General features: G+C 42.7%; 1 protein-coding gene across 1 annotated transcript in view; it reads left to right on the top strand.

Annotated features, from left to right (window-relative positions):
- CADM1 (cell adhesion molecule 1) overlaps nucleotides 1-20,935 on the top strand; it is a 290,220-nt gene that overhangs the window by 246,266 nt on the left and 23,019 nt on the right. The window contains exon 9 of the mRNA XM_065417204.1: nucleotides 17,724-17,756. Within this exon, the coding sequence (XP_065273276.1) occupies nucleotides 17,724-17,756 (33 nt within the window). The remainder of the gene's footprint in view (nucleotides 1-17,723; nucleotides 17,757-20,935) is intronic.

Raw genomic sequence — 20,935 nt, 5'->3', positions numbered from 1 at the left:
ATGTCTATAAACAGAAGCCTGGGGGGGAGAAAAAAATCTTTATTTTTCATAATATACAATTCTTGTACTGGTGTGTTATAATCTCAGGAAGTTGGACAGTCCTTACTGCAGGTGTTCTTGGGACATGGAAATTGACATGTCAGACATGACTAACAGTCCGTTTAGTCCAGGACTGGTGGCTAATATCGGATACTTCAAATGAAGGTATAAACACCCCTGTAGTACATCTAACTTGGGGAGCAGATGTTAAATATCGTGCTCACCCCAGTCGATATCACTTTCTGAGCTATTTATGCCCGGAAGCATGAAGTTTGTTTGTTTGTAACTTTGTCCAACTGGTATGATTACAAGTGCTATTCTTATTCATAGATGTTTCATCTATTTCTGAAACTTAACAAAACAAGCTATCTACCTCAATATCCTGCAACAATAACACCACCACCTAGCTCTTATATATGAGCCCACCAGTCAATTATGCATATTATTCTAATATTAAAAAGAATATTCTGTTCACCTTTTTTTAAGTTGCCTTTTAATTTTGAATTCCTATTTTCCTGTATTCTGGGACCAGGTAAATAGGAACACCCAACTGTCCATAATACACCACTCATTATTTTACATCAATCCATCATCTCACGTCGTGCTCCTCTCCACAATAACTACATCTGTCTTCCCAGTCACTCCTCATAAGGGAGGCTTTTCTGATTTCCCCTGCTCAGCTACAATACTCTGCTCATTTTCATTGCCCTTTCCTGGATTTTTTTATTTCAGCTATGTTTTTTTTCTTGAGATAGAGGTGACAAACTGACCACAATACTGAAGGTGAGAATGTACCATCGATTGTCCAGTGACTTAATATTTCCTGTATTATACTCCATCCCCTTCATAAAGCAGCATAACATTTTATTTATCTTTGTGACTACCATCGTGCCTTAGCCGACTTTAACTATCCTACATTCCCACCCCCGATCCCATGTGATTTTACAACTAAATCAGAACTCACAGGTGTGGACAATTAATTTAAAACCTTCCTTCCAATGTGCCTTAACATGCTCTTGTCCCAATGTGTTTCATCTGTCATTGTGTTGTCCAGATTTTGCCATGTCACTGTCTTCCTCCTTCCAGGTCCACTGTCAGCCTCCTTACTATTGAACTTCGGAACATGCTGGCATTAACTTTTTCCCATCTCAAGACTTGGCTATTTATTACAGTTTTTATCTTTTAACGACTTTTTATTCCATAATATGTCTTTAACTTCTCACCTCATCTTGTCAAAGTTTCCTTCAGAGCCTTTGTGGGGAGACTTTTTATCAAGTGTCTCTCGGTCTAAGGGTATGTCTACACTACAGGATTAATTCGAATTTATATAATTCGAATTTAGGAAACCGATTTTGTAAATTCGAATGTATTCGGCCACACTAGGCACCATTAATTCGGTGGTTTGCGTCCAAGCTACCATAGTAGCATCGATTTCCAGAGCGTTGCATTGTGGGTAGCTTTTACATAGCTATCCCATAGTTCCCGCAGTCTCCACCCCCCTTGGAATTCTGGGTTGAGACCCCAGTGCATGATGGGGCAAAAAACATTGTCGCAGGTAGTTCTGGGTACAGCCTCCCCCTCCCTCCCTGAAAGCAACGGCAGACAACCATTTCGCGCCTTTTTTCCTGAGTGAACTCTGCAGACTCCATTCTGCATCAAGCATGGATCCCGTTGTGCTCCAGAACGCAGTCTTGAACATTATAAACACCTCGCGCTTTCTCGTGGAGTTTATGCTTACACAGGACCAGAAACAAGAGGCGAGGAGGAGGAGGAGGCGGCGATTGCAGCGCAGCGACCAGCGTGATGAGGACATGGACACGGACACAGAATTCTCTGAGACCGCGGGCCCCGGTGCTTTGGAGATTATGATGTTAATGGGCCAGGTTATAGGCTTTGAACGCCGATTCTGGGCCCGGGAAACAAGCACAGACTGGTGGGACCGCATAGTGTTGCAGGTGTGGGACGATTCCCAGTGGCTGAGAAACTTTCGCATGCGTAAGGGCACTTTCATGGAACTTTGTGACTTGCTTTCCCCTGCCCTGAAGCGCCAGAATACCAAGATGAGAGCAGCCCTCACAGTTGAGAAGCGAGTGGCGATAGCCCTGTGGAAGCTTGCAACGCCAGACAGCTACCGGTCAGTCGGGAATCAATTTGGAGTGGGCAAATCTACTGTGGGGGCTGCTGTGATGCAAGTAGCCAAAGCAATCACGGAGGTGCTGCTACGAAAGGTAGTGACTCTGGGAAATGTGCAGGTCATAGTGGATGGCTTTGCTGCAATGGGATTCCCTAACTGTGGTGGGGCAATAGATGGAACCCATATTCCTATCTTGGCACCGGAGCACCAGGGTACCCAGTACATAAACCGCAAGGGGTACTTCTCAATGGTGCTGCAAGCACTTGTGGATCACAAGGGACGTTTCACCAACATCCATGTGGGCTGGCCGGGAAGGGTTCATGACGCTCGCGTCTTCAGGAACACCAATCTGTTTAAACGGCTGCAGCAAGGGACTTACTTTCCGGACCAGAAAATAACCGTGGGGGATGTTGAAATGCCAATTGTTATTCTTGGGGACCCAGCCTACCCCTTAATGCCATGGCTCATGAAGCCATACACAGGCAGCCTGGACAGGAGTCAGGAGTTGTTCAACTACAGGCTGAGCAAGTGCAGAATGGTGGTAGAATGTGCATTTGGCCGTTTAAAAGGTCGCTGGCGATCCTTATTGACTCGCTCAGACCTCAGCCAAACCAATATCCCCATTGTTATTACTGCTTGCTGTGTGCTTCACAATCTCTGTGAGAGCAAGGGGGAGACCTTTATGGCAGGGTGGGAGGCTGAGGCAAATCGCCTGGCTGCTGATTACTCGCAGCCAGACACCAGGGCGATTAGAAGAGCACACGATGAAGCGCTGCGCATTAGGGAAGCTTTGAAAACCAGTTTCATGACTGGCCAGGCTACAGTGTGAAATTTATGTTTGTTTATCCTTCCTGAAAACCCGCCCCCTTTATTGACTCATTCTCTGTAAGGAACCCACCCTCCCCCTTCCCCCAGCTTGCTTTCAAAGGAAATAAAGTCACCATTGTTTAAAAATCATTTATTCTTTATGAATTGATTATAAAAAGAGGGAGAGAACCTGAGTGGGGTTTGGGAGGAGGATCAGCGGGAAGGAAAAGCCCAGTAAAAAAAGGTTAAGAAAATGGCAGCCTTTTGCTTGGGCTGTCCACTGGGGTGGAATGGGAGGGTGTACGGAGCCTCCCCCCCCCCGTGTTCTTACACATCTGGGTGTGGAGGCTATGGAAAATGGTGAGGAGGTAGGGGGGTTATACAGGGGCTGTAGCGGCACAGAACCTGAGTGGGGTTTGGGAGGAGGATCTGCGGGAAGGAAAAGCCCAGTAAAAAAAGGTTAAAAAAATGGCAGCCTTTTGCTTGGGCTGTCCACTGGGGTGGAATGGGAGGGTGTACGGAGCCTCCCCCCCCGTGTTCTTACACGTCTGGGTGTGGAGGCTATGGAACATGGTGAGGAGGTAGGGGGGTTATACAGGGGCTGTAGCGGCACTCGGTTCTCCAGCAGCCGTTCCTGAAGCTCCACCAGACGCCGGAGCATGTCTGTTTGCTCACGCAGCAGCCCCAGCGTTGCTTCCCGACTCCTCTGATCTTCCTGCCGCCACCTCTCATCTCGAGCGTCTCTCCTCTCCTCACGTTGGTCCCTCCTGTCCTCACGTTGGTCCCTCATGTCCTCACGTTGGTCCCTCCTGTCCTCACGGTCACTGGCTTCTTTCCTATACTTGCAAACCGTCTCCTTCCACTCATTCAGATGAGCTCTTTCATTCCTGGTGGATTGCATGATTTCGGAAAACATCTCTTCTCTCGTTTTTTTTTTACGACGCCTTATCTGGGATAGCCTTCGGGAAGGAGGAGGGAGGCTTGAAACATTTGCACCTGCTGGAGGGAGTGAAAAAAGGAGAGAATTTTTTTAAAAGATACATTTTTCAGAACAATGCTTATACTCTTTCACGGTGTATACTATTCACATTACATAGCACATGTGATTTCTGTGCAAGGTCGCATTTTGCCTCTTAATATTGAGTGCCTGTGGCTTTGCTGCTAGAGATCACAGACGCAGGTCGGGGAAACAGAATTCACCTTGCATGCTGCCATGGTAAGCCACTGTCTTTAGGCTTCTGCGCCCTGCTTTCCCACATACCAAGCAAAGCCCGTTGTGCTGCAGTTTTCCTGTTAGCTTGTTTTCTGCTGCTGAAGGTTAACACCCCCCCCCCATCCAATTCTCTGGGATGAGTGCTTTATCCCTCCCCCCACCGCGTGGCTGGTATCAGGGAAGATCCCTGCAGGAACCAAACTAACACCCCCCCCCCACCCGCCATGAATTCTCTGGGATGAGTGCTTTATCCCTCCCCCCACCGCGTGGCTGGTATCAGGGAAGATCCCTGCAGGAACCAAACTAACACCACCACCCCACCCGCCATGAATTCTCTGGGATGAGTGCTTTATCCCTCCCCCCACCGCGTGGCTGGTATCAGGGAAGATCCCTGCAGGAACCAAACTAACACCCCCCCCCCCCCACCCGCCATGAATTCTCTGGGATGAGTGCTTTATCCCTCCCCCCACCGCGTGGCTGGTATCAGGGAAGATCCCTGCAGGAACCAAACTAACACCACCACCCCACCCGCCATGAATTCTCTGGGATGAGTGCTTTATCCCTCCCCCCACCGCGTGGCTGGTATCAGGGAAGATCCCTGCAGGAACCAAACTAACACCCCCCCCCCCCACCCGCCATGAATTCTCTGGGATGAGTGCTTTATCCCTCCCCCCACCGCCTGGCTGGTATCAGGGAAGATCCCTGCTAGCAAAACGCGAAAAGCTCTGGGCCAATCCTCCCCCCCCCCTTGCACTTGGCTAAATGCAGGGAAGGATTTCTTTTCAGCCACAGGCAAACAGCCCAGTAGGAACGGCCACCTCAGTCCCCTTAATTAAATTCCCTTATTTCAACCAGGTTACCCTAAGCGATATCACTCTCCTGAGGATTACACAGCAAGATAAAGAACGGATGTTGCTTGAATGCCAGCAAACACCGGGACCATACGCTGCCAGGCTCTGTCAGGCAATGATACCAGATTACTTGCTACTAGCATGGCGTGGTCAAGTGTCCTACCATGGAGGACGGAATAAGGCTGCACTGCCCAGAAACCTTGTGGCAAGGCTTTTGGAGTACCTCCAGGAGAGCTTCATGGAGATGTCCCTGGAGGATTTCCGCTCCATCCCCAGACATGTTAACAGACTTTTCCAGTAGCTGTACTGGCTGCGAATGCATCCCAAGTGCTCAGGGCAAATTAATCATTAAAAATGCTTGCTTTTAAACCATGTTTTATATTTTAAAAGGTAAACTCACCTGAGGTCCCTTCCATGGGGTCATGGTCTTGGGTGCTGGCTTGGGAGGCTTGGGAGGGTACTTCAGTCAGGGTGAGAAACAGTTCCTGGCTGTTGGGGAGAACGGAGAGCTGGGTGCTCTCTGCCAGCTCGTCCTCCTCCTCCTCCTCCTCTTCCCCTTCCGCGGAATCATCAGGTGTCCCTGATGAGATTATCCCCAGCTCGGAATCCACAGTCAGAGGTGGGGTAGTGGTGGCGGCCCCCCCTAGAAATGCATTTAGCTCAGCGTAGAAGCGGCATGTCCGCGGCTCTGACCCGGAGCGACCGTTTGCCTCCTTTGCTTTTTGATAGGCTTGTCTGAGCTCCTTGACTTTCACGCGGCACTGATCTGTGTCCCTATTGTGGCCTCTCTCCATCATGCCCTTGGAAATTTTTTCATAAGTTTTGGCATTTCGTCTTTTCGAACGCAGTTCAGCTAGCACTGAATCCTCTCCCCATATAGAGATCAAATCCAGTACCTCCTGTACGGTCCATGCTGGTGCTCTTTTTCGATTATCAGCCTGCATGGTTACCTGTGCTGATGAGCTCTCTGTGGTCACCTGTGCTCTCCACGCTGTGCAAACAGGAAATGAAATTCAAATGTTCCCGGGGCTTTTCCTGTCCACCTGGCCAGTGCATGCGAGTTCAGATTGCTGGCCAGAGCGGTCACAATGGTGCACTGTGGGATAGCTCCTGGAGGCCAATAACATCGAATTGCGGCCACACTAACGCTAATTCGAATTGACAAATTCGATTTTGGCGCTACTCCGCTCGTCGGGGTGGAGTACAGAAATCGAATTAAAGGGCCCTTTAATTCGAATTAAATGGCTTCGTTGTGTGGACGGTTCCAGAGTTAATTCGAATTAAAGCCACTAAATCCGAATTAAAGGTGTAGTGTAGACCAGGCCTAAAGGAATGCTGTAACTTGGTGGTTCTTTATCCACTGTTTTGTTAATGCTTTCAGAGAACTGTAAATGGTTACAGAGGCTTACTTACCCTTTCAGGAACCAAGCTGCTTTGGCCCTATTGCATTCTATTCATGTGGTGCTTTGTAACACTAATAATGTTCCCATCTCTTTGTCCTGGAAATGAAATTAAGTATTGCTAACATGTCATTTTGGGCTCACTTTTAGTACTTTTTGTATAGATGGGTACTCTGCTAAGCTACCCTTCCACACTCCATATCGTAGCTGTTTTGAATAATAAATTACATGTTGTTTGTAGCTCAAATGCTTCGATCGTTGCTACCATCCAAGACTACAATAAGGCATCTTAGGCAACCTCCATGCTGATTCTACAGAGTTCTCCAACTTCTCCTTTTGGGTGCGCCTAGCTTCCTCACTCTTTTTTTAAATAAAAGTCACTCTTCTGGAAACTAAATATCACTGGGTCTTGGTATGAGTCCCCCTTAATTGATGTTGAACTTGATTATATTACATCCTCTGTTATTTAGTGGCTTGATCCTATTATTGATGTTTGCAGATTTTGTTGCCTCACTGATTATTCGATATTCTGCATTTACCATTCACCCTTTGATCCCCAGGCTGCTGCAGCACCCCTCAGTATAAAATCTGTGCTCTTATGAGTTGGCTTTTGTAGCCACACAAATTCTTAGTCCTTCCCCCACAGACTTGCTTGGATCAGAAATCTACTGGCCACCCCACCCCTGTAATCCAGGCTGTCTTTGTAGTTTTTAGTGTCAGTCATTCTTCAAAATGCACGTTGCACTGCTGATGCGCTAGCTGGCTCCATCACTGTGCCCTCCCCTTCTCTCAAGTTTCCCTACTGTTCTTCCTTTGTAATCTGCCTTCTCCCATGTAACATTCCCTGTCAGCTGGCCCTGCCTTTGGAGCATTTCTGGAAGAGTTATTGTAATGGCCTTGGGACCTGATGATGATGATCCTAATAATCTAAATTTAGCTCCCCGGATTTCTCTGACAGTTCACTTGTGGTTGACACAGACACATCAAGATTGTAAGATCTTCTTCAGACTTTGAGAGAGATCCACATGCCTGGTGAGATCTGACAGCCACTTACAGTGGGCAAGTCATGGGTATCTTATGATTCTTGCAGCAATCAAACACCCATTTTTGCCTGTTCCTGATGGTAGAAACCCCTTTCCCCTTACCTATCTAGTGAGTATAACAGGGTGAAAAAGACCCCAGGTACTCTGGCTTCTAAAACAGAGCTAAAAAACATGTTTAAACACAGTTTATGCTCAGCCATAACCCTCATCAGTTAATCTGGTTTGACCCGTGTGAGTGGGGCCAGACTGTATTAGTGACATTGTACTCTGTTCTACTCTTAATCCAAATGGATGGGAACTTTTCCATTGACTCTAATGAGGGCAGAAACAGGCCAATTGTGCCAAATTCCTTGGTTTCAATGTGGACTTTCTGTTTCTGTCTCATTCTGTTGCTGGCCTATCAGCTTGAGATTTGAGGCCACCTTACAGATATACTTTAACCTCCTGATCCAGGAGTTGTATCTTCTCTCAGCACAGAATGCTTTTGTGCTAATGAACGAGCTAGCACTGAGGCGTTGTTAAACTGAAATTGCTACTAGAACAACTTTGTCAAATCCCTCTCTTTGATGGATGTGATCTTGCAGAGTTACTGTGTCTTAGCAAGCAGCTATATATGTATTTATCTTATCCTGAAGGCTCAATATCTGCACTCATGGAATTTAACATTTGCTCCTCTCTCCAAATAGATTAAAGGTTATGGAACTGAACATTTTCCATCTCCATTTCTACAGAGACTAGACAGTCTACTAAATTCTAACTGGAAACCCAAGTCTGACAAATGGATATAAAAATTAATTTCCACTCTTCCCCTGCATTGTTTAGTTCATTGCAGCCCCTGTTAACCTTAGAAGCTTCAGCAGCCAAACACCGATGAGTAAGTTCCTGCAGTTTTATACTGAAGCTTATCTTCCTTTCTTCCCAGTAAAGGGTTTTGCAAGTGAAATCCATTTACAGACTAGCATCATTGCAAGAATTATGTACAGTAGTAGTGTAGAAATACTACTTAAAAGCCTCAAAGGACAATACATAACTTCTAATTGTATTGCCTCCAAAATACTGAAATGTTCTCTCATAGCAGGGGTGGCCAAATGTACTGACCCTCCGAGCCACATACGATAATCTTCAGAAGTTTCAGACCCAGGGCGTGCCTGCTTCAGCCCTGCAAGGTACATCTGCCGGGGCTCAGGGCTTCAGCCCCACTCCTGCTGAAGTCCCAAGCCCCAGCAGGCAACTCCCATGGGGCTGAAGCCCTGCGACTCTCCTCCTTGCAGGGCAGAATCCCGTAGCCCCACCACCCCAGTCTCGTAGGTGGAGAATGGTGGGGAGGTGTGGGGGGGCTCTGCAAGCCGCACTTTAACTGAAAAGAGCCGCATGTGGCTCTGAAGCTGCATTTTGGCCATCCCTGGCATATAGTCTGAATACTGGTGATTGACTTTGTTCAGAGGTGGTAGAGTTCCTTTTTTCATGCTTAGTCTTCCACCCAAACCAATTCTAAGCATTTTTAAATGGGATTCCTCAAATCGGGGGAGATTTTATCTCCATTATACTTCAACTTCTCTCCCTTCATTCCCCACACAAGCTGGGGGCACACTCAGCTGGCATCGCATGGAAGCTGAGGGCGGTTCTGCCAGGACCCCGTCCTCATAAGAAAAATGAGCTGTGTTTGAGAGAGTTTTCATTGGCAAAGCTCCTATTCTCTGCATTTACACTGCACTCCGTACCAGATGCCCCCTCCAGTGTAGAGAACGCTTCCTGATTCAGGTACTGAAGATGCTTTGAGGGCTCACTTTTTCTACCGTAAATAAGAACGGGCTTAGGAAGGGCCCATTTGTGTTGGGCATGTTCAGTAGGTTCTTCAGCCATAGTCTCCAGTGGAAACACCTGTTTTGATGATTCGTATAAAGCCATACGTGCTAGGCGGTGTTGTACAGCCATTATAGGAAGGCATGCTTTCTACACCAGAGAGCTTGCTTCGCTATAACAGATAATACGTTTTGTTACAAAATATGGCCCTTGATCTGTACAAAATTCCTCCCCAGCCCATTAACAATCCCTGGCTTCCCCCTTGCCAGCCAGCCACTGCTGTCATCAGCCATGCTTCACCGGCCAGCCACGCTTTCTTCTCCATACTCTAGATGACAACCTAAGGCAAGTCTTGGCATGCCTTCATTGTCCAATCAGTCCACTACCTGAGCATAAGTGTCTTTCTCTCACTCTCACTCCTGATGTGACTGTGAAAGCTGCTGGCATGGACTTGACCTGATCAGTCAAGCTGAACTCTGAAACCAGTTCTGTAGTGCTGCGGGGACGTCCTGGAGTGTCTGAAAGAGCACAACCTTTAAACCATTTGCTCTGTCTCTGCTGCTTTGCTACTTACGATTTATCACATGATGGTTTGATCTTTTCAGTATCTACCCTGATTTTCTGACCATCCTTTGGCATTTCAGCTGTTATCACTGGCAAATCCTTTTTTTTTTATCATTTCAAATTGTCCTCGTGGCTTTGTTCATTAAGATGTACAATAAGATATGGCAGAGCAAACTGCATAATTTAAATTGCCCCTGGAGTCCTCACTTGAAATACTGTTTTTGGACAGCTGTTCTATCCTGGGAGAGATAAGTTCTTAATTTTTTTAAAAAAATCCTTCTCTTTGGTCATAATGTAGTATAAAAAAAATGGTCTGCCTTTTAAAGAATTTTTACCCTCTGTAGGGCTAATTTTCTTCCCCCTCAGCACATAAACAATTAATTGTGTACCTGTACAGTCATGTTGGTTGCCTCCTCTGCTATTGGGACTTGCGTGTAACATGGCAGCCGTTTTAATGGAACGTGGGATGTACTTAGCATACTTCTAGGGAATCCCTAGTGTTGCAGATTACATGTTTGAGTCTATATTGCATGGATGTTCCTTTATAACTTGTACAGAGACTCAAGTGCAATCCTGTAGCAATATCAAGGCTCCTCAGCAACTCCTCACATCCTGATCCTGGACTGGCAGGTTTCATATCAGATGACTTGCCTTTAAAATAATTGTGAAATCTTTTAAAATGTATTAAAACATTTTTTTTTAAGTTAGAGATGCTGGAAGGTTTAAAAATAAACACATCCTTATTGGTGATACCATAGATCAGCAGTTCTCAAACTGTGGGTCAGTACCGTAAAGTGGGTCACGGCCCCATTTTAATGGGGTTGCCAGGGCTGGCGTTAGACTTGCTGGGGCTCGGGTTACAGGTTCCCCGCCTGGGGCTGAAGCCCTTGGGCTTCGGCTTTGCGCCCCCTCTCCCCCCCCCCCCTTTGGGGTCATCTAGTAAGTTTTGTTGTCAGAAGGGGGTCGCAGTGCAATGGAGTTTGAGAAACGCTGCCATAAATGGTTAAAACCAAATGGTAAAAGTAGAACAAACTTTTCAGTTTTTCTGCTGTTTTTAAATTTAAGCATTAGAAAGTAAAATTATTAATCTACTTCCAAATCTTATGTAAATGCTCCACTGTTTAGGTTGCAAACACCGGAGGAGGTTGTTGAAGTAGAAATGAAGTATTTTTCATACATTTTCACTTAAATGTTAATGTTTTATTAGTATTCCGTTTTGTGAAATTTTAAATGTGGGGACTAAACAACTTGACTGTCTTTATATATAAATAAATAAAGTAGGTGTTGCCAAACCTGGAATGATTTCACACGTAAATATTCTGTAGGCTAAAGCTATAGTGCTGGTGCCTAAAAATTCCAAGGATTTCCTGCCTTCCCAGATGAATTCCTCTGAATAGCACTGAGTTCCTGTCTTAAACGCTCTTCCTGAAGGACAGGTTAAACTTAGATTCTGAAACTAAGTCAGTGGAAATTTTTTTCCCATCTTTGCATAGGTATCTAATATAAAAATGGGAACTCTTGTATTCATTAGCTAAGAAAAACGTTGCACCATTTTAAAATTGGAATTTACATCCTAGAAAACTCATTTAAAATGATAAATTTATTCCCACCACAAGTTTGTCCTTTTCCTGATTTCAGCTGCTAGTGTGATGAACTACAGCTGTCTGGGATTTATTCCAGGAGTAATCCAAAAAAGTTATAGGTGGGAAGTATGCAGTAAAACGTATTCTTTGCTGAAAGGTATCTTGAGCAATAGGTTTGTGGGAGGTTCAGAGACCGTGTGGATTAATGGGGCTACATATGTACCAGTGGATTTGGAAGCTTTGTGCCTAATCGGTTACTATTGCTGACACTTTGATGCCGGTGCTGCTGTTCAGATGGAATTTAATGGATAAATGGAAAACTTATTTCTTTCCCATGAACTTCTACAATGGATGATGGGGGTTAATTCCAACCTGGTCTGGGCGAACTACAGATGGCCCCAGCAGCAATTTTGTCTCCTTTTCTGAATGCTTCTTTAAAGATGCAGCAGTGTATACAACTTGACATTTGAAAATCAGAAAACATGAATCTGAAAATAAGAGCCTTGCAGTACTCTGTCGTTGTAAACTTTGAATGTACACACACACAAAGCTCGGTGTTTGGTGCCACGCAATGCTTCACAGGCTGGTGCAGAGATTTACACCGCTTAGTCATTCCTTTCCCCCAAATTATTTATTGTAGCGTTCTTGGTTTCTGTAGAAGCTTCCCTGTGTCCCTGATAAAATGTCAGGTTCATTTACCGTTAACATCGTACTCCTCTGACATTTTCATCCAGTATGTGACCACATTAAAGGGGAAAAGGGAGAGAATAACCTACATGCCTGCAAAGAAATAACTAAGCCAGTCTTACCCCACTGCTCTGTCAATAACAGCCAGAGCACTTTGATTTGTTTGTTACTTGTTTGTGATGAATAAAGTACTGCAGCAATCATTTTTACTTAATTGTGTATCTTCAGAAAACTTGTCTATTTTGAAGCAAGAGGACTGATGGAAAAATAATAAAACTGCTTATTCCACATCTCCAACAAGATATAGTCTAAATATCTACTTAGTATTTTGTTGAGTTCAAAATTCACAGGGCTTCTCCATGACCGCTGGTATATCTAGTAGCTTCCAATATCTGTGCATGCTGTAGGAAGAGTCCTCATTCTAAAATAATAGCTACTAAACCCCTTATCCTGCAAAGAGAGGAGCATAGGCAAAGGTGTGGAGCCTTTTTGACTTCAGGTTGCTCTGTGCAGTTTCTCTTAAGTTTTCTTTGCAAGGCTGGGGCCTAAGCGAGAGTGTATATTGTAGGGCTTTCTGGAAGAAATGTTAAAAATCCCAGACCAAGTTGCAGCACCAGATCTAGAATGCTCTCTCTCCCTCCCCCCCTCCCCCCCAACTACACAAAGTTACTCAGCAGATCCTGATTATTTTTGTGAAACATTTGGTCTGCAAATGAAGCTGTCTCAAGGGTGCAGTGCAGTACACCTCTGCAAAAGCTTTGAAGCCAACTTGGAATTATTTTACAAAGCATGATCTTACAGTATCAAACACGGAGTCCATTCATCATTCTTCTGGGAAGACTTTAGAGATAAAGGATGGCTGCGGCTCAGCATTATATGTAGGCTTGAATTCACCTCATCCTCCCTCCTGCCACCATTCAGTTTAATTGAAGTGTAACATAAATGAAATGAAGCTAGGCATTAGGTCAGTGGAAATTAATAGATTTTTTTTCAGTATTCCTTTTACTATCTCTTATGGATTTGAAATAAACCGGAAAATAATATTCTTTGCATAAATACAGAGCATTCATTACTTAGGGCATTGCTGTAAAAATGGTAACATCAAGGGAACTCATGCTTGCCCTGGCCTTCTAAATGTGAAGAAATCTGAAAAAAGCAGATGGAACACGATTTCAGTGAGTCTGATTGGAAAGCCTATTGGCTCCTTTTTTACTTTAATGAAGGAAATAAACTAGAAAGGAACTATATTGTGTTTGTACTTCTTAGTTTGGTTTAAAGACTGACACGTGAAATGGGTGCTGTTGAGCCTTATGTGCACTTTTAGATGCTACTCTTTTATCCATTCCGGTATGGGGTTTGTTTTTCAAAAGCCCCAGCGAATCTGTAGCTTCTTAAAGATAGTAACACTGCAGTTCAATTGGAAATAGAAAAAGCATTTTAAGTTTAGGCATTTAATTTTGTTCCTAAGATTTTCGTTTTCATTTATGCTGTTCATTCTGTTCAAGACTATGGACTAATTTATGGATTAGCTTTAAACCCGCGGTCTGTCACGCTCAGTGAACAATTTTCAGTTGGAGAGAAGCCATGTGAAAGAATGAGAATGTGCCACAGTGGAGCGCTTGTGCCACTGTTTCAACTAAATATTGCCCCGCTGCCTCTGAAGCAATGCATTTTTTTGCTACTTAGTTAAATGGCTGGTGTCTAAAGACTTGAATGTTGCCAGTGTTTTCCCATTTTGCAGATACCTTCATATTCTACCACAACATAATGTGTATTAGAGGTTTAATTCAGTCAAGTCCTGGTCACGGTAAACTGAGTGAGTCCTATGTCTGATGCTAAAAGGAAGTCAATATTAAGTGAAATATGTAACTTTATATCAGCGGAGAAATTCCTTCCTGGGATACCATGTTTGATGATACTCATAAAACAGTCATCTAGTGCAGTGTCTCTCAACCTTTCCAGACTACTGTACCCTTTTCAGGAATCTGATCTGTCTTGTGTACCCCGAGTTCCACTTCACTTAAAAACTACTTGCTTACAAAATCAGACCTAAAAATACAAAAGTGTCACAGCCCACTGTTAGTGAAAAACTGCTGACTTTCTCATTTTTACCATATAATTATAAAATAAATCGACTGGAATATGAATATTGTACTTACATTTCAGTGTATAGTATATAGAGCAGTACAAGTCATTGTCCGAATGAAATTTTAGTTTGTACTGACTCCACTGGTGCTTTTTATGTGGCCTGTTGTAAAACTAGGCAAATATCTAGATGAGTTGATGTACCCCCTGGAAGACCTCGGTGTACCCCTGGTTGAGAACCACTGATCTAGTGAACACAGTAGGATTATGGATGTGTAGAACTGGAAAGGCCATTGGATTGTTTTTACTACACCACATAAAACCATTTTAGCTGAGCCTTACTAATTAAAATCTTCTTCTTTGTTTTACTTTAAGATTAACAATGCGTTTACTCCACCTCAGTGTTTTGTTGTATTCTTCCTTCTATCCTCTGTACTCACCTCAGAATAGAAAACATCCAGTGTCCGCACCATAGGATAGATTTCATTTTCATAAAATTCATGTGATTGTTGCTATCCCCCATCACTAGGGGACCTGATCAAATGCCTGCCGAAGTCACTGAAGACTCTCATTGACTTCACTGGACCTTTAAACTAGGAAAATAACACACAGCTCCCTCCAGAATTTGGACCGTAAAGTTAATCAGTGGGGTGACATGGTTATCCTCAGTATGAAATAAAACTAAAAGTGGGTAACCATGCTAAAATCCAGAGAATTATTTTAAAAACTAGTCAACCCATGGTAAAATCATAAGATATTCTAGCAGTAGCAGCCTGCACAGTCTTTCCTGTTACTGCTATATTTCTTCTCTTACGCCAAGCAGAACAGTAGTGTTCTTGAGTGATTTATACACCATTTTGCATATACTCATTAGACTCATACCAAAGGAGCACAGCAAAAGGCTAATTTTCTCTCTCTCATGATGCAAAATAATCTTCCTTAAGTGTGTGTTGTTTTAAATCTCTGAACATGAGATCATTCCTCTGTAGTGCAGCATTGTACCATGTGTTAAAAGAAGTATAAATATGTATACAATCCTTGTTCTGAAAGAAGATGGTGGAGTTGAGAAGGACCTCCAGAAATCATGTTCTAAACCTTTAACTGGTCTGTGTTTCCTGCTGTAATCATCCAATCCATTTGCTAATCATAACTTTACCATTCCAGCTGCAGCAAACATGTTGTTTGACTTGGATATTTGTTCTCGCTTATAAACTGCTTGAGAACTTTATTTTTGTAAAGCTGTTGGTCTCTGTCCCCAGAAGAGGAAGCGAGATGCACTGTCCAGTTCACACTGTTTCTTGACTAATATCTTTTCCAGCATATGAGTACAAGGTTGCTTCTAGCACAGTTTTATTTAATCTTAATGCTGACATAACTTTTTTTATTTCAGGAAGACAGTAAATTGAGACTGTTTGTAGATGCCAAGATGGTATCTCAAGAGCTGACAGTTCTGTAATTCTTTCTAAACAACACTCCCTACCCCCACCTCCATTTTTCCTTTCACCATTTGCTTGTTTAAAATAAGGCATTATCACAATGCTGCTTCCAAAAGAATAAAGGCCCACTCTTGTTCTCATTTTTGTTTTGGAAGGCTTCCATGCTGCCTTCACCAAAGTTCCCAGCATTAGAACGAGTGCTAGCATATTAAGAACATGTTAGATTTGATTGCCAAGATAAGAACAGTATATGTTGGCAGTGGGAACAGATTAATGATGGCTTGATAATCTGTCATGCAAATCTTGGTGTAGAGTTTGTTAAATTGTGCTTTTTTTTTTTTTTGCTTTGATATTTAAAGCGTGCAGACTTTGAATCTGTAAGTATTGTGTACTCCTTGTGTGATTCTCGTCTTCACTGATGGTCCAGAAATTCAAACATAGACTGTCCTTAGCTAAATTACAGAGGAATAGCCCTTCATGCTTCCTATTGCTTATTCTGAGTGTGGAAAGACTACAGTTCCTATGGTTCTGAGGAGAGCATGTTAATTGAGGGGGAACGCCTATGTGAAATTGTGTACTGTAATTATAAAACTAAACTTCCTGGCTAGTTTACAGAAATTATATGTTTTGGAGTGCTGCTCTGCACTTTGACAGATGCTTTTGTTCATTTAAACATTGCCTTTGTAGTCCAAATGTAGTCCTTTGAAGCCCCTTTCTGATGTGAATGACCACGTCTGTACTTTACTGAGAGTTTGCGAATGTTTTTGTAAGTATTGACAATTTACAAATACATTCTGAATAACCAGCCTATTCTAGCATGCAACCAACAAAGGCATGTAGTAACGATTTTCTGACCCATTCAGCATAGTAATGGGAGTCTGAAAGTAGAACCAGGTGTCAGTCAACAAATGGAGATGGATTTTCCATTTACAGTGTTGTTGCTGAATAGACCCAGTTAGGATAGGGAATTTTGGGAAGATAATCTAATCGCCAGGACACTCAGAGCTGAGGTGGTAGGAAGTTCATCCAAAATACAGTTTAGTCTTTATAAACTGTCTCTGTGTTCACATTAAGCAGCAACTCCAAAAATATTTCAAAAGCCTTTAACAAAGCTTCACAGTTTGATGTGAAGCAAGTTTTCTAAACCAATATATTTGAGGTTAGATGAAAACAATGCAATATATTTAACTTGTAACATATGACACTCAGCCTCTTGAAAAATAAATGCTTTCTTCAGAGCTTAGCATAAAAGACTAAAAAAAGGATCAGAGATCAGGCGATATTTCTCAGCAGAGGAACTGGCAGTCTCCACTTGCTGCCCCAGTATTCTGCGAAAACTTGTACTTTTCAATCAAATGAATGTCTCATTGGTGCATGATTCATTAGAAACCAAGCAAAAAGGCCACCTACAAATTTAATAAGTGTTTCTGTGTGAATGTGGTCTGTGAAAACACTGTGTGCTAGTCCTCATCATCTCCCTGTTGCTTAATTGTTACCTCCTGATCAATCCTAAAATGAGCTGGATGCCGAAATTAAACCATGCATTATAGCACTTATAGGTTTCTTGGCATCAGCTGGAGGAGGGGAAACTTGAGGCTGATTGATTGACTTCTGATTGGTAATGAAGGACCAGGGGTGAACAGGCTGGAGGGGAAGATTTTAGTGAAGGCAATGTTTGAATGTATGAAACCATTTCCAGGCTTTTAGGTCTCTGTCCTAGTTTTGAGCATGTGTGTTTTGGGAGTACTTAACCAAAGAGTTGACACTGGTGGTGTTCCCCACATTTCATGTTCCCCTTAGCTCTTGACCACCAGTAAATATCCTCCTGGCAAGACTCCAGAAAAACAAAGAATTTACTGTTTTCCTCAGGCTCACAGCTTTTGAATTCAAGGCATGTCCTTTAAACAGTGCAACTCACTTCAAATGCTTTTTGCCTTTCATTTTATTATTGCTTGTCACGCAATGTTCTTTGAAAGCTTGCTCATATATTATCTGTTCCATTTTTTCCATTTTCCCTTTTTTTGCATGCCGTTCCTCCTGTTTCTTCCCTTCCTCCAATCCTCTGTTCCCGTGTGTAGACACAACGGCGACGACAGAACCGGCAGTTCACGGTTGGTATCACATTCCTGTTTATCTACTTTCTCAGCACTGCTGAGTGGCAAGACAAGCTTGGGGGTGGGGGGGAAGGAAATGTAGTCTTCAAGGGAAATCATGTTTCAAGTGGACTGATCTCATAAATATAACATAATTTTTAAGGCTTGAAAGGATGTCTAGTCTTGTCATTTCTGTTGAGTTTAACCACCAATTGTTACAGTCCTAGACTAGCAGCAATTCCCCAAACTGATGGAAATGGCATGCATGTAAGAGCAGTACAAAGGGAGCGACTGATTTTTAGTAATCCTTATTACTGGGGTAATCACATCAAAGATTAAAAAGAAATCTGGCTTTTGAAAATGTGAACTCAAGTTTAATTTTTTAAGAGATGCATAAAATTTTCAGTAGTGTTTTTGGTTTGGGAAGAACTTGAATCCCTTAAGTCTGTTGGAGACAAGTGATATTTTTGATATTCTGTAGACGTTCTACGGAAGACCCTCTCATCTCATAGGTCGGGAGTAAAGTTTTCATCATCACCCTGTGAGAAGAGCTTTTTAAAACAAACACCAACACTAACTCTTCTCATTGTCATAGCAGTCTAGCAAACCAATCTTTGTCTTCTGTTCAAATTAGTCTATCAGCTTGACAGCTTTTCTTGTTCCCTATTTTTAAACCATGTTCAAATATTCACTTCAGGCCAAAATTCCAGCATACAAAGAGCTTGGCAGAAATTACTTTTTTTTAAAACAAAATGACACCAAACCTGACAGTTGCAATGAATTCTAATCCATATTTTGGAGGGAGTAAAGGGATTAATATTAATTTTTTTTTCACTTTGGTAATGCAACTGTTCCATGTTTCACCCTGAAATTTGATAACTCAATACATCCATAATGTGGAATAATCACTTTCTCAATTAGTGAGACATATCTTCGGCAACAATGAAGGGAGGGGGACTGAGATATTAAATGAATACGATAATAATATACAGTACAAAAAGGAGGAAAACCGTCCTTGTCCTGAAGAACTTGCAATCTAATTTGCAATACATTTTTTTTTTCAATTTGTTCAAGAAATCTTTTTAGGATGTTTTCATATTATTCATACACTGCCCACCTCCCCCTCTAAATTATGATCACAGACGGGGTCTGTTAAATGCTACACATTTTCACATGGTTACAGCGGTTTCGTCAAGCCTCCTGGTAAATGAATGCATTTCTAGCAGCTACAGCAGGAGAAGCCATTGTAAAGTAACAAAGCCCAAATGACCTCATAAAACAAAGACGACATTGAACAAACGTTCAAAATCAGATGAACGCAAAAAGTTATGGAACCTACTGATCGTTAACATTTGAGGAGAGATTAAAAGAACTAAATATGAATACAGTGGTTGGGTTAAGTGACAACTAAGGGGTGGACATAACCGTTTGATGTGTCCAAACTGAGGGAGGAGAACTACTTAGAGGTGTACAAGAGGTTAGAACTTCAACTAAAACTACAGGCAAATACAGATGAAATAGTACTATGGACTTTTGAAAAAGTCGGCTAAGCAAAGTTCTACAACGGTAGAAAATGCACATTGGGAGATGTGCTGAATGACTTAACACTAGCTCTTTTCTATTTCTAATCTCTGATTCAGGAATCGATTGAGATATTTTAAATTTCAGATTCCTAGGATAGTGCGCCATCGTGCCTCTCTTAATGTTGCTCCACCACACCCCAATCCTAGTCATTAATCAGTTTTATCCAGAATTTCCTGATTTAGTGACTCATCTCAGCCCTCCAGGCTGTGTCATTTGTGAGTGAATGATATTACTTTCTATTTGACATTTTAAAATCCCTTATACTTTCAGGGGGACTGTGGAATTTAAAAATATCTTGGACTAATTAGGATGACAAAGTTAGCAACAAAATGTGTAGCCATAAAGATTAGGAGTGGTATTTCCTAAGCACTCAGTGTTGGCCAAACGCTGACTAGGAGTTTTAACGTGGGCTTCTCGAGAGCAGAGTTAAGCCCAACACTGAGCGCTTTTGAAAATCCTACTTGTATTTCTTTCCTACTCCATAGGCATCCTCTGATCACTGAGGATCTCTTTATATTTAGCCTCTATTTACTTGCTCCTCCCTTCCTGATCTCATTATCAAAGTCTCTGTGCTACAGAGGCCATATCCCCTGGCAAAAGAAGTCTGGACATGTGCCTTTACAAGGCTAGTGCATACTGCTCCTTGAATAATTGGAAGTCTCTAGAGAAATATAGGGAGGCTGCATGAGCTTTATCCAGTGCCCCAACCGCTGCTAGGACAAGAGCAAGGCCAAGACTGAGTCCTGAATTTCAGTCCTCCTGATAATAGTGCACTCAGCACCTACTGAGATCACCAGACAGGTCCTACTGCTCATGCAGTTTAAAACAAAATATTTGAAAGACTTTTCCACCTTGATTTTACTACATTTGCCAAGTCATAAGCTTGAGATTGTTTCCATAGAAACCATTGGCGATATTAGAAACATCCGAAACGGAACAGGATGTTCAGGGAATACACATGGCTTGACTGTGGAGTAAATAAAGTTCTTCCTTTTTTTTTTTTTTCCTTTTACCAGTGTGGTTTGATTGAATAGTAACCATAGCGAATTGTGTGAAACCCGCTCACCGTAAGGATTTTAGGTTACTGGTTCTCCTGATGCTTGATCAGTACTTTCCAGCCAGAGAAGAGTTGATGGGTTGGAGGCTTTTCCCATTTTAATTCCTCTTGATGTTAAAGCAAAAACATTATGGGGATGCCATGCCTCAGACCTTAGGGATCTGTATAAGAAAAGCTTAATATGTCCAGTTGTAGGATACATAGTTCATATAATACCCAACATTTATACTAACCTCTCTTTGGTGTCTGTCTGAAATCATAGCCATTTGCAAGTAAAGCTGTTCTTTGCGTCACTGTGGGGAGAGTTAGAAGGGTCTGCCATTCTGCCAACTAGGACTAGTAAACTAAACCAAGGTGGACATCTTCTTTGTCTGAAATAACACTTTTGTTGATCTCTGGGAGAACCTGGGCTAGTGGGAGGGAGCCCCAGAGGTATCAAAATGAAGTCATTGAATCCATAACTGTTGTGAAGTGTTGATATGGGTGTTGATGTTGCAGAAGGAAATCTCATTGGAACACAGTTGCAGCAAAATAACAAATATTTGTTAACTATATC

Source organism: Emys orbicularis, chromosome 15 (genome assembly GCF_028017835.1).
Source record: "Emys orbicularis isolate rEmyOrb1 chromosome 15, rEmyOrb1.hap1, whole genome shotgun sequence".
Lineage (NCBI taxonomy): Eukaryota > Metazoa > Chordata > Testudines > Emydidae > Emys > Emys orbicularis.
This window is presented reverse-complemented; position numbering and strand designations above follow the sequence as displayed.